The 13,642-nt window shown below is 36.6% G+C and overlaps 1 protein-coding gene and 1 long non-coding RNA gene across 7 annotated transcripts in view; one reads left to right on the forward strand and one right to left on the reverse strand.

Annotated features, from left to right (window-relative positions):
- The window catches only part of DIAPH3 (diaphanous related formin 3), a 509,936-nt gene that overhangs the window by 130,674 nt on the left and 365,620 nt on the right, over positions 1-13,642 (forward strand). For 5 of the 6 annotated variants that reach the window (XM_058683514.1, XM_058683521.1, XM_058683534.1 and 2 more), the window contains 2 exons: positions 9,261-9,335; positions 9,423-9,492. In XM_058683514.1, the coding sequence (XP_058539497.1) occupies positions 9,261-9,335; positions 9,423-9,492 (145 nt within the window). Of the gene's footprint in view, positions 1-9,260; positions 9,336-9,422; positions 9,493-12,136; positions 12,258-13,642 lie in introns of those variants that run through there. The other variant, XM_058683548.1, reaches the window with a different exon arrangement.
- On the reverse strand, positions 899-12,069 carry LOC131484846 (uncharacterized). Its single transcript, XR_009248476.1, has 3 exons — positions 11,943-12,069; positions 4,490-4,637; positions 899-1,049 (listed from the first exon to the last, which is right to left on the reverse strand). It is a non-coding gene; the product is annotated as an uncharacterized LOC131484846 (long non-coding RNA).

Here is a 13,642-nt window from a genome sequence, read left to right on the forward strand (position 1 = left end):
GAAAGAATTGGTGAACTGCAGTATAGAATAATAGAAAATACCCAATCTGAACAGAGAGGAAATAAAAAACAAAACCAAAACAGAGCCTCGGGCAACTGTGGCACTATAATAAAAGATTTAACATTTTGTTATCCAAATCCTAGGAGGATCTGAGAGGTGGGAGGATAGCAAAGTTACATGAAGAAATAATGGCTAAATATTTCCCAAGTTTGGCAAAAGACCTAAACCTACAGATTCAAGAAACCTAGTGAAACTGCAAATAGGGTGAACCCAGAGAAACTCACGTTAGGACCTTCCATAGTCAAACTTCTGACAACTGAAAACAGTAAAAATTCTTGAAAGCAACCCGAGATGCCACTTTGGTTATGGAGAAAACCAATGGCATGACACTGGATTTCTCTTCAGAAACTATGGAGGCCCAAAGCATGTGGTAGAAACAGTTTTTAAATGAAGAAAGCCAAGAGCAGCCAGCTCAGAATCTTGCGTGCTGTGAATGTATCCTTCAGGAATGAAGGCAAAATCAAGACATGCTGAGATGAAAGAAAACAAAGGGAATTTTTGGCCTTAAAAGAATAGCTAATGATATTTTCTAAACAGAAAAATAATAAAAGAATAATAAGAAAAAGAATAAGAAAATAATAATAATAAAAGAAATACAAGAAGGCATCCTTGAAATACTGGGAAGAGAAAGTGTACAGTGTAAATAAAAATGTAAGTGTACTTTCCTTGAATTTTCTAAATTATGTTTGGTAGAAGCAAAACTTCTATCTGTCTGATGAGGTTCTCACTGTACATAGAGGAAGTACTTATAACAATGATACTCTAAATGGGGAGGGTAAAGTGCATAAAGGGAGATGTGTTAGCTTGGGGTGCCATAATAAAAAGGCTGCAACCTGGGTGGCTTAAACAGAAATTTATTTTCTCAGTATTCCAGAGGCTGGAAGCCTTAAGGTCATGGTCAGGTGCCCTCAGGGTTGGTTTCTTCTGTGGCCTCTTTCTTTGGCTTGCAGGTGGCTGCTGTCTTGTAGTGTCTTCGCATGGCCTTTCCTCTGTGGGTGTGCAATCCTGGTGTCTTCCTCTTACGAGGACATCCGTCATACTGGATTAGGGCCCTATCCTTGTGATGTCCCTTAACCTTAATTATCTCTGTGAAGGCCTTATCTCCAAATATTATCACATTGTGGGTGTGGGCCTGTATGTATGAATTGGAGGGATACTATTCGATTCATAACGGGATGGAAGACTTCTACCATTCGCACAAGCGTGTGAGACGATGACGCCAATAAGCTTTGATATATTCTGATGTACCTAGAGCAACCTCTAAAAAGCTGTAGGAGCTATAAATAAAAAATACAATAAATAAATCAAAATAGAATTCTAAAATAGGTTCAAGTAAACCACAGGAAGGCAGGCAAAAGAAAATGAACAAACAGAATGAACAAGATCCAAAAAATAAGTACTAGAGCTTAACATGTCAATATTACATTATGTGTAAATGGTTATGCTAATTAAAGGAGACTGGCAGAGTAGATTAAAAAACATCACCTGATTATATGCTTTCTATCAGAAATTCACTTCAAATATATTGATATAGACAGATGGAAAGTGAAATGATAATAAGACATATTATGCAAACATTAATCAAAAGGCAGTTGTGGCTGTTTTAATATCCAATCATTTAGATCTCAGAGTAAAGAAAAAGATTGATTTTTAAGAGTCAATCCACCAAAATACCCATCCTAAATATACATATCAGGCTACAGATGTCCACAATATATGAAGCAAAAATACTAGAACTGAAGGGAATAGATAAATCCACAATTAGATTTGGAGACTTCACAACTCAGTCAATAGTCAATAGAACACCTAGGCAGAAAATCACTAAAGATATAAGAACTCAACACTACTATTAAGTAAAAGTACATAATGCATAGTATAGAACATTTCAGTTAATAGCAGAATACACATTCTCTTCTTAGAACATGTACCAAGTTAGACCGTATCCTGAGCCACAAAGCAAACCTCATCAAATTTCAAAGAATTGAAACCATACCAAATGTGTTCTTCTACCAAAAGACTCAAACTAGAAATCAATAACAAAGATAACAGGAAGATATCCAAACATTTGGAAAGCAGACAACACACTTGTATATAATCCTTGAGTCAAAGGGGAAGTCTCAAGGAAAATAAAAAGATACACTGAAGTTAATGAAAATACATTTCAAAGCTTGTGGCACACATCTGAAGTTGTACTGAGAAAGGGAATCTGTAGGACTAAATACATACATTAGAGAAGTAAAAGGCTCCAATAAATAATTTTAGTTCTCACCTTAATCTAAAAAGCAAAATAGAAAATAAATAAGGTAATGATAACGAGTAGAATCAATTAAATTGGAAACAGAATAACAATAGAGGAAATTGGTGAAACAGGGATGTAGTTCTTTGAGAAGATTAATAAAACTGATAAACCTTTATTATTGATGAAGAAAAGAGACAAATTGCCAGTATTAGGAATAAAACAGAATACCACCACAGACTCAATGTCGATAGGGCAATAAGACAATACTACAAACAACTTTAAACACACAAATTTGACAACTTATTTGAAAGACTAATTCTTGAAGAAGAAAGTACTACAATGTACCCAATATGAAATAGAATATTTGACTAGTCTTCTAGCTATTAAGGAAATTAAATTACTATTTTAAGAGTCCCTAAAAGATCTTCAAGTACAGATGCTTTCACTGGAGAATTCTACCAAAGATTTGAAGAAAAATTAATACCAATTCTACACAGCCTTTTCCAGAAAATACAAGAGTGGGGAACAATTCACAATTTGTTTTATGAGGCTGATACTGATAGCAAGCCAAACAAAGACAATAACAATCAAAACCCCCAACTCCAGATTTACAAACTAATGTCCATCACGAATATAGACATGAAAATCTTAACTGAAATGCACTATATCAACAGGGCTAAAGAAGAAAATCACGTATCAATAGATGCAAAGATTTGACAAAAACTAAACACTTCTAATAAAATCTCTCAGAAGAGGAAAGACGTTATGGATTGAATTGTGTCCCCCAGGAAAATGTTAAGTCCGAATTGGCGCCTTACAATGGGACCTCATTTGAAAATTGGGTCAATACAGATGGAGTAAGATGAGGTCATAAAGGAATAGAGTGGGCTTTTAATCCAATTTATGTTCTTTTAAGAAGAGAGACACAGTGCCATGTGATGGGAGGTAGGGAAATCCTGGATTAGCCGTTAACACTGGAACCTAGGAAGAGGCAAGGAAGGGGTCTACCCATGGTCTCAGAGGGAGCCCAGCACTTCTGACATTGGGCTTCTAGCCTCCAGAACTATGAGAATGAACTTCTCCTCTACGTATTCTATCTCACGGTACTTTGTTACAGCTACTCTCGGAAACTAATACCGAGGAGTACTTTCTCAATTTGATAACCTAAATCTACAAAAATTCTCGAGCTAACATTAAATGTGAAAGGCTGAATACTTTCCGCCTCACACTAGGGATGAGGCAAGGATGTTTGCTTTCACCACTCTTGTTCAACACAGTGCTGGAAATTCTAGCCATAGTGATGAGGTTCAAATGAAACAAAAATGTATAAATCCCAAAGGAAGAACTGTAACTGTCTTCTTTGTAGATGACATGTTTACATAGAAAAGTTGAAAGAATCTGTAAAAACTACAACTAATCAGTAGGTGCAGCAACATTGCTGGATTCAAGATAAAAATCGACTTTATTTTGCAAGATGCAAAAGTTTCAGAGCTGTGTTGTACAGCAGTGTGCATATATATTGTTGATAATACTGCCCTATACACTTCAATATTAAGAGGAAAATTTTCACCTGAAAAAAATTGGTTATATTCTTTCACTAGCAATCAGTTTTATGCTGAAAACTACAAAATCATACTGAGGAAAATCCAAGAAGTTCTGAATAAATGGAGAGCGATCCTTTGTGCTTGATGTTTACTTGATTGAGTTAATGGCCAAATTCAATTCCTTGCAGTTTTGAGACTGACATCCCTTTTTTCTTGCTAGCTGCCATGTGAGGGTTGTCTCAGCTTCTAGAGGCCACCCACACTCCTTGGCTTCTATTCCCCTTTCTCTGTCTTTAAGCTTGTAAACTTTGAGCCCTTGTCATGCTTTGCATCTCTCTTCTGCCTCATCTCTCCAATCCCGTGGGGAAAGGCTTTCAATTTAAGTAAATTAGGTCATTAGGTTGGACTCACCTGGGTAATTTAGGGTCATTTCCCTATTTTAAAATCCTGTGATTTGTAACCTGAATTTCCTTTTCTGTTTCCTCTTTTTGCTATATCAGATAATCATAGCTTCTGCTGTTAGGACGTGGCCATCTCCCGGGTGGGGGTGGGGGCAGGGGTGAGATTATTCTGCCTACCACATGTGCTAATGGCTTCCCATTGCCCATGACATTGTATAGAGTTTTTTTCAGAAGCTCCTTCCTACCTTTTTGGTTTTACCTCATACAGCCATTTCTGGAACTCGGCACAGACCATTTCTTTTAATGGCTTTGCATGCATTCCCAGTGCCTTAGAAACAGCTCTTTCTCTGACTTAACCTTGAAAACTCAGGTCAGACATCAGTTGCTTTGCTCCTAGGAGAGGTAGATGCTGTTATCTTCTGTTCCCTTAGCACCATGATTATAGCATTTATTATATTATGGAAATGATTTAGCTCAACATTTGTTTCAACCACTAGTCTGTGATCTTTTCAAGGGCAGAGAACATGTTTTATTCAGTTTTGTATTTGTCATACCTATTGTAGTATTAAGCACACAGTGAGACCTTCATAAAGGCTGAGTGACTTTGTTAATGAACACTTGTTTGAGTAGTAATGAAACATCACCCTTTGAGCTGCAGTCAATCAAGTCCTCAAGTGAGCTAAGGACAGGGACTCCAGATTCATCATCCTTGGTTCAGTATGGATAAGTACCAGTTCTGAAATCAGAATTGATGTATTTGGCATGAAGGTTGGAACAGGCTCAGTGATACTGCATGGGAAGCGTCATTGCTTTGTACTTTTTTTCTAGGTATGTAAAGTAAGGGTGTGAATCTGGGCATCAGCAGACCTGGATGCTATTTCTAAGTGACCATAACCTCTCTCTGTGTCTTCTTTTCTTATATATAAAAATGGAAGGAGATTCAGTTTTATTTTAAAACCATTTATTGAACGCTTAGTCTATTCCAGGTGCTGGGGAATTTAAAGACAAATTAGAAATGGTCCCTATTCTCCAGGTGTATGTGACTGGTAAGGTTGCCCTTAGGACGTGGTTGGTTTATTCTTGTTGTGACAATCTATGATGCATTTATCTTTACCTTCCTTGGAGCACATTTGGGAAGAGAGGTGATAACTAACTTAAGTCTGTGGGAAACGTATACATGGATAGTGTCCTTGGGCCAGGAAGTAAATCTGAGACCTGATTATTGCCTCTTCTGCTCATTGAGATGACTGTATTTGCTTCATAAAGCCAACAACACCTAGGAAACCACTTTGCATACCTTTGATTTCATCCTGTGTCTCAGGAAGCAACAACTGAATTTCAAAGCGTAAGCTGCTTTGAACATTTTAAGATGGTTTGGACATGTAATCCTAGAGACCTCTCTTTCTCCCTCTTTTTTTTTTTTTTCCTTTTGTTACCTCTTCACCTCTTTTTTTCTCTTACATGGAGCCCCCTGCTAGGAAGTGCTAAATGGCAATATACTTAGAAGTTTTTCTTGAAGCAATTAAAAAAGAAGAGTTTGATATTTCCTGTTACGGAATTTTAAGAGGTAGATTTTGTGTTAAATTAGTACTTAGCACATTACTTTTTGCTGTTTTTAAGCAATTTTTTCCCCGTACAAATGTCATACTAATCTCTATGTCATTTCTATTCATGAGGAAGAAACATTTGCACAGTGCTTATTCATCCATGAATGCAGTTTATAGTTAAACCACATAATGCCTGATGGTACTATGCTGACAGGCACAGAATAAATAGAACAGATTTTGTTTCCTAAAGATTGATCATTTATAGATCAGTTGATAATTTTTTTTTCCAGGTTGCTTCTTACATTGATGATGAGAAATCTTTTACTTTTGTAAAAAGCTATGGATTTCAATGAACCTCTGTCAGCACCACAGGCCTACCTACTCAATATCACTTTTTATCTTGCACGTCTTTTCCAGAAAAGATAAGAAATAATATTTGCCCCTATTTTTAAAAATCATGCTGAAAATAGTAGAGGTGGGGGCCAAGGTTTTGAAAGAATGGGTTTGTTAGTGACAACTTGTTAGTACAACAATATGCTGGCCTTGCAAATTTCTAAGAAAACAGAGAGCGTTTTTACTTAATTTATGTTTTAATATTTCAGTAAGTACCAGCTTTTTATGTTTAAATATTATATATATGTATTTTTTTTTGTTATCAAGCATCTTTGTTTCCTCCCCCTGCCCCCTCACTTTGTTTTTGATGTATTTTATGAAATGTATAGTCTGACTTTCATTAGGTTATTACCATTCTCTCTGATTTTATTCAGAAATTAATTTCTACCACGAGTTAAAAGATTGCAGTGTAAAGTAATTTGGTATAATGTCTCTTTACGTTTAATTTATTAAGTTTATTTTATAGAGAAGTAGTTCATATGTAATATGCTTGAGTGAATGTAAGTTTTACTGCAATGGCTTATATTCTATAGTTCAGAAGAGTTATTTAGTGGGTCCAAAAATAGTTAATATGAGACCTTCTGTGGGTCACAGCATTCTGGTTATAACTGTTATATTAAGGGTGATAAATTTATTTATTTTTTTATTTATTTATCATTTTTTTTAATGTTTATTTATTTTTGAGACAGAGAGAGACAGAGCATGAATGGGGGAGGGTCAGAGAGAGAGGGAGACACAGAATCTGAAGCAGGCTCCAGGCTCTGAGCTGTCAGCACAGAGCCCGATGCGGGGCTCGAACTCACGGACCACGAGATCATGACCTGAGCCGAAGTCGGCCGCTTAACCGACTGAGCCACCCAGGTGCCCCAAGGGTGATAAATTAAAAAAAAAAAAAAAAAAAACAACAAAACAAACAAACAAACAAAACTATGTTCTATTAATTAGACCAAAAGACTTAACTTGATTTACTTGGATCGATAAGCTTCCTAAATTCTGTAGTAGGCTTCACCATGAGCATATTAAGTGAAACAAAGTTTATTTTGTTATATTAACCTAGTTTTAAATTATTTTGGTATAAGGCAGTTTTAGGAATAGTGACTTTATTTTCCACAATGATTGAAAGGGATAGCCATATGAATAATCCTATATCATTTATGTTAGCTTTTGAATGTCTCCATGGTTATACTTTTGCATATACAGATTGTTAAAAATTCACTTCAAAGTAGGAAGTCCCACTTGGAGACACTAACACAGGAAGGTACAATGAATACAGTCTGTCCACGTGTGTCAGTGTCGGCCCCAGTAAAACTCTCAAGTTACTCTTTATGTGTTTGATTTCAAGCTTCCCTGCTTCATGTGAAATAAGAATAAATACGGAGTAGGATGTCAACAAGGCAAACAGTTAAGCAGATGCTGTAGGTGTTTCATGAAACATGAAAGTGAGATTTGAAATGCCTACAGGTAATCTGTGTGTTGCTGATAGTGGAGAGTAAACTCGTCACTTTTGAAGTAGCATCCTGGTTTAAAAACTCTGACTTCTATTCAACTTTTTTTTTTCTCACCTTCACTGTAATAGTGATTCCAGGCTTTTCTTTTCCTAGGAGGGTATCAGAGTATGTTTCTTGCTTAAGTACATTCTTGAATTAGTTACTCCATGGCTTTGACTGGACAGGGAGGAGACAAGTGAAATAGTTGACAAGTGTCTACCAATCTAAATGACAAATAGCTTTTTTTTTTGGTGTGGTACGAATCAGAAATTCTGAACGTTTATAAGTGAGTAAGCTGTATTCACAAGTGTACAAATGAAGAAGATTTTTTTTAAACAATATTTGTTTTCATTTAAAAATGTGTTTGGTTTTCTTATTGTCATAGGAAATGTTCTATTGTGTCTTAAGAAAATGGTATTATATCTTGGTATGTGACTTAAACTTGTTCTTAATGTTTATAATATTTTGCTTTTGGTTATTGGACAAAACTTTGTCTTTAAAGTTTGATTTTTCAAAGGTCACACACACACACACACAGTCATACATACAAACACATATACAAAGAGATAAACACAGTTATATATCCTAAAATTTTCTTTCCCCTACTTTTTAAAAAACAGATGATATTCTTGTTCAAAGCTTTCTAAATCACCACTGGAAAAAAAAATGTATTAATTCCCATTAAGGTAGTTTTTCTATAACCAAGGTAAGCAATTGTCTATTGGCAGTGATGTCCTAATTACATTAGTGTACTGTGATTATACCAGTGGGTTTATGAAAAGAGGTGGTTTGGTCAAGATGAAAATGTTCATTTAAAAATAATGATGAAACTCTTAAAACAATCGAACTTTGAAACTTAGGAAATTAGGATGCATTTCAGTGGTTTGAGAAATTTTCCTAAGACTTTTGTTTTCAATACGTACATCTGAGTTCTCCCTCTTTAAATCTTTTTTTTTTTTTTTTTTAAGTTTATGTGTTTTATCTTGAGAGAGAGAGAGAGTGAGAACCAGCGCAGGAGAGGGAGAGAGAGAGGGAAGGAGACAGAGAATCCCAAGCAGGCTCTGCACTGTCCGTGCAGAGCCTGGTGTAGTGCTTGAACTCATGAACCGCGAGATCATGACCTGAGCTAAAACCAAGAGTCAGACTCTTAAGCGACTGAGCCACCCAGGCGCCCCTTCCCTCTTTAATTTCTGCTCTTTGTAAAAGTTTAAAGTGAGGCTTATCCAGTGGTGTGTTGGTAAATGTTTAATGGCCAGCTCTCTGGGTGGGGGAGATGGGGTGATTGGCAGCATTTGCTGATTTCTGCATTGTGTTACTTCCCACAGGGCAGATTCTAGCTACCAACACAATGTTGCTGGACACGGAGCACAGAAGTGATGGACATAGTCTGGTTTATCCCATCACTGCTCTCACAAATAAGATTATGTATCATGAGTGATTTTGCACATGATATTCTTATGTTGTATTTATGATTAGAATATAACAAATATGAAATATTTGTGAGCATATCTCATTGTGATATTCTAAACTAGAATACTGACCATGCATAACTGCCTTTGTTTTTTGTTTTTTGTTTCCCTGTTTATCAGTTGGGTGGAAAGTTTTGGACATGAGGGGCTTGGATTATTACTGGACATTTTGGAAAAACTGATTAGTGGCAAAATGTAAGTATATTCATTTTTATTTTCAATTAAGCTACATTTGCATGTCCAGCGATAATCCCAACAGTGATGTTTTTTATGCCAATGCAGACAAGAAAAAATTGTAAAGAAGAAGCAGCACAAAGTCATACAGTGTCTAAAAGCTTTGATGAATACACAGGTATGTACATAGGTAATTACATTGTATTCGTTCTTCACTGGTACTTACAGAATTCGTATAAAATAGAGTTGTGTGTAGTACAGAATTTGCACTGAAGTGATGTACTGCTTTGATAAGCTATTGAGTACAAATCCTTGTGGGTGGGTTGATCCTCCCTTTCTACTCTCCTTTCTGTTCCCCCCCCTTCCTCCTTCCTTCTCAATTTTCAGAAGTATAGCAAAAATAAGCTTTGAAATCATACATGATAATTGAACGTGATCTGCAGTAATATTTGTTACCAAAGAATCAAGTGGGAAAGATTTAGTTTTCATAGCCTAGAAATTTAAATCTACAATCAAATTAATGTAAAAAGGTGTGAAACGATTAGAAGCAGGTCCCAAAAATGGAGCAATGATGCTTCATACAAGTAATATTGAAACCAAAGGCAATATGGCAGGTCTGCAGAGTTTGCAAATTTGAAGAGGATACGTAAGAAGAGAGGAACACTTGAAGCTCCTAACTGAAGTTAGATTTTTTGGACAGTGTTCCCATTTTTAAATATTGTATACTGTTAATTGCAGAAATTGGCTCTATCACATGCCATGTCTTTAGCTTCAACATCTAAACATATCTACCTCATGATGGGTACAGTAATGATCGGTGTTTTAGTTGCCATTAGACAGCAGGAGAGGAATTTTACCTGTGGTGTTAGGATGATTTGTGTTTCACAGCAAAACTGCCTGTATATTTCTGATTAATTTCAGATTTTCAATATTTTGTCTTACATTTTAAAAATAAGCCTTTAGAGCCTTACACACTTAAGTACTGGTACTTCAGTTATTAACATTCATATTTCTTTTTATTAAATGTAGCAAATACTTCTATTTTCCTTTTTTTCTTTTTTTTCTAATGTTTATTTTTGAGGGAGAGACTGAGTATGAGAGGGGAAGGGGCAGAGAGAGAGACGGAGACACAGAATCCAAAGCAGGCTCCAGGCCCTGAGCTGTCAGCACAGAGCCTGATGCAGGGCTCTAATTAAGGAGCTGTGAGATCATGACCTGAGCCACAATTCGATGCTTAACTGACTGAGCCACCTAGGTGCCCCAATATTTTTTAATCCTTCACGTCTTATTTATTTTTCAGCATTTTCTTGAGCTGAGATTTCTGTTTTTACACAATGAGATATTTTTCACCTCCCTGCCTTCTCCAATCAGATATGATTTTCTTTCTTTTCTTTTCTTTTTTTTAATGTTTTGTTTTTTGAGAGAGTGTGAGTGGGGGAGGGGAAGAGGGAAAGAGAGTAAAGGATCTGAAGTGGGATCTGCCCTGACAAGCTGACAGCAGCAAGCTCCTTGTGGGGCTCGAACTCACGAACTGTGAGATCACAGCCTGAGCCAAAGTTGGACGCTCAACTGACTGAGCCACCCAGGCGCCTCTAATATGATTTTCAAGGGGGAATATCTGATGTAGAAATCCTCTTTATATTGTTACAGATTCACATATATTCTATATTTGAACGGATTGTTCTGTGAGAATTAGTTTTTAGTTAGACTACATATTCTTTTTTACAATATGTCTTAAGAGTAAACGAAGAAAGCGATTTTTCTATCCTGAGGACATAATATTGCTTTAGAGAGGCTCCTTGTAAATTGAGAATATAGAAATTGGAAATTTCCCTGATGATAAGGCTGACAGTAGAGAAAATCCAGGAACATTTTTTTAAACTAAAGGGGCATGTGGATCATTCTTTGATTTTGGGAAGAATACCAGGATTAAAGTGAGATGAGGTGGTGTACACAAGCAATTTCCTACTTCAGACTGACCTGGGGAGGGAGTCAACTTTATGTATTTAGGTTCTGACTGATACAGTGTGTTCCCTTTTAATGGATTGCTTTTGCTTATAGTTTGTATCTGTGGAGCTGGAATCTATTTCCATTTGTGTTGATGGCTATCATCTGTGCTAATAAGAATAAAAAGTTGCTGATACTTGAAATTATTCTATTTTCTGAATTCTAAACTTAATAATATATGAAATACTTTTTTGGTAAAGTCCCCCTCCTCCCCAAGATTTGTTGATGGTTTTTCATTTATGTCACTGTGTACTCTTTACAAGAGTTCCTCGAATAATGAAAAAAATAGAGGCTCTGAGAGGGGAAAAAAAGTGGTACCTTCTTAGGCACTAGTAATTATGTAATTAATGAGTAAATCTGGTAACAGATGAAAGTGAGTTTCTTATAACACTAAATTGGACTAAATAGTATTTCCTAAATGGAAAAAGATTTTGAATATTAGGGGAAACAATAAAATGATGAAAAGTTAAATATGTTTAAGAGGTGAGTAGAACAGGGGCTACATTTTGGTCTGTTAACATTTTGTGTGTTGCTTTAAGGTGTGCATCCCCCAGCATAGGTGTTTTGCTCCTGAAGCCAGCCCCCTTCCCAGTGTTATCTCTGCTACTGGGATTAACTCACCATAGGTAGTTAGTGATTGAGGATCAGGATTCATGCCCTATTGAGTATCGTACACAAGGATTTAGGGCCTTCACCTTCCCCTACCTAACACTTTTCCAGTGGCTTGACATTCTATCTGTTAGGTAATAATGGGCCTCAAGTAGAAAGCAAATGGAACCTGGCTTTATTCCTCGATTTAGAACATATGAGTTTTCATAGAAACCAGAGTGGCCCCTTGATATTCAGTAGAGAGACACCTTAGACCTTCCAAAATTTGTCACCGCCTCTCTAACGTTCTAATAGGCTTCATTTAATGCACTTTAAATGGTAGCACTGGTAAGTTGATTATTTCTTTCACAGAGTCAACAGTTTTTGTTTGCTTTGCTTTGTTTTTTAAATAATTGAACAAGAGTAATTTTAATGAAGTAGGCGGCAATTCTGTCTTTAGTTCTAGGTGCTCAGTGGTGGTAATCTGGCCTCATTCCAGTCTTAAAATGAGCGCGGCATGTTTTTATGTTAGCAAAGTCAGAATACTGCCGATGGTGGAGCTTTGGAGTTTAGGAAGTGCTAGTGAAAACTCTGAAATCAGAGAATGCTCATATTTTGCTCTCTACGCATAATGGTTTAGTGCTAGAGGGCTTCACAGAGAAGGTAGTTAGTATCACTTGGAGGAAATCACTATGAGTTGTTTTGAGTATTTGGAGGAGCCACAGGACTCTGATTCCAGACGGGCAGGAGTTGGCTAAGGACATCCAAGTGGGTGGGAAATGAAAGGGAAATGCTTTACTGAATCCTCTGGTTTCTCAGGACAGAGCCAGCTCTTTGGCACTTGGTAATCATTGACTGATTGGCTTTTTGAATTGCATCTAAGTGGTACTTTATAAACCTCTGACAATTCCCTATAATGGTTATTGAAGAACATTGTAGTCCTTGGCCCCATGCCTGCTTTCTCTTTCTTTGTTTCCAGTTAGGAGACAGCCCAGGGCATCACAAAAGGGATCATTTCCTGACTTGCTTAGCTATCTATTTGTAAACTTTTCCCTGCCACCAAAAAGACTGAGATGTCTCTCCAGAAAGCATATCCTGGGCGCTTGGCCCTTCTGCCTGTGCTGCTTCCTTGGTACCTGTGTTCCTTAGATAGTGGTTGAAAACAAATGCAGTGTTTTCAGCAGTGTGACGGCGTCTTTATATAAATGACGTAGGCACGATAGGAAAATTAGAAATAAGATTTCATACCACTCACAGCATTTGGGTCTAAGCTTGTTATAGATTTAACTTTGATAATTATATCTAGTGTTAACTTTGAGTTAAGCTGTAGTTCATAGGTCTGTAATTGGGATTAAAGTCCTTTTTAGTGTTCAGTAGTAATTCTAATCAACCAATTTCTCACTCTTTAGAAGGATCCTTTGGGATACATAGAAGATAAATCATATTGTTTTATTGCTTCTATTTATCCTCTGTTATTTGATACTTATCTCCCATAGATTGTAAGTGGGCCCTAAGAGATGTATATATCCTCAAATCAAAACACGAAGTCATTAACATGACTCCTTATCTTCTAATTGGATGTGGCATCCTGGCAGTAGCAAACAAACTTTATCCTTGTCCAGCATCATCCCATTTATATAATGTGTTTACAACTGCATTGTCTTTCTGATGATAAAATACCAGTCGGATCAGAGTATCTATGCTCCTCATGGCAGTTTCTACACGGGATCTGT

This window comes from Neofelis nebulosa, chromosome 1 (genome assembly GCF_028018385.1).
Source record: "Neofelis nebulosa isolate mNeoNeb1 chromosome 1, mNeoNeb1.pri, whole genome shotgun sequence".
NCBI classification, from domain to species: Eukaryota; Metazoa; Chordata; class Mammalia; order Carnivora; family Felidae; genus Neofelis; species Neofelis nebulosa.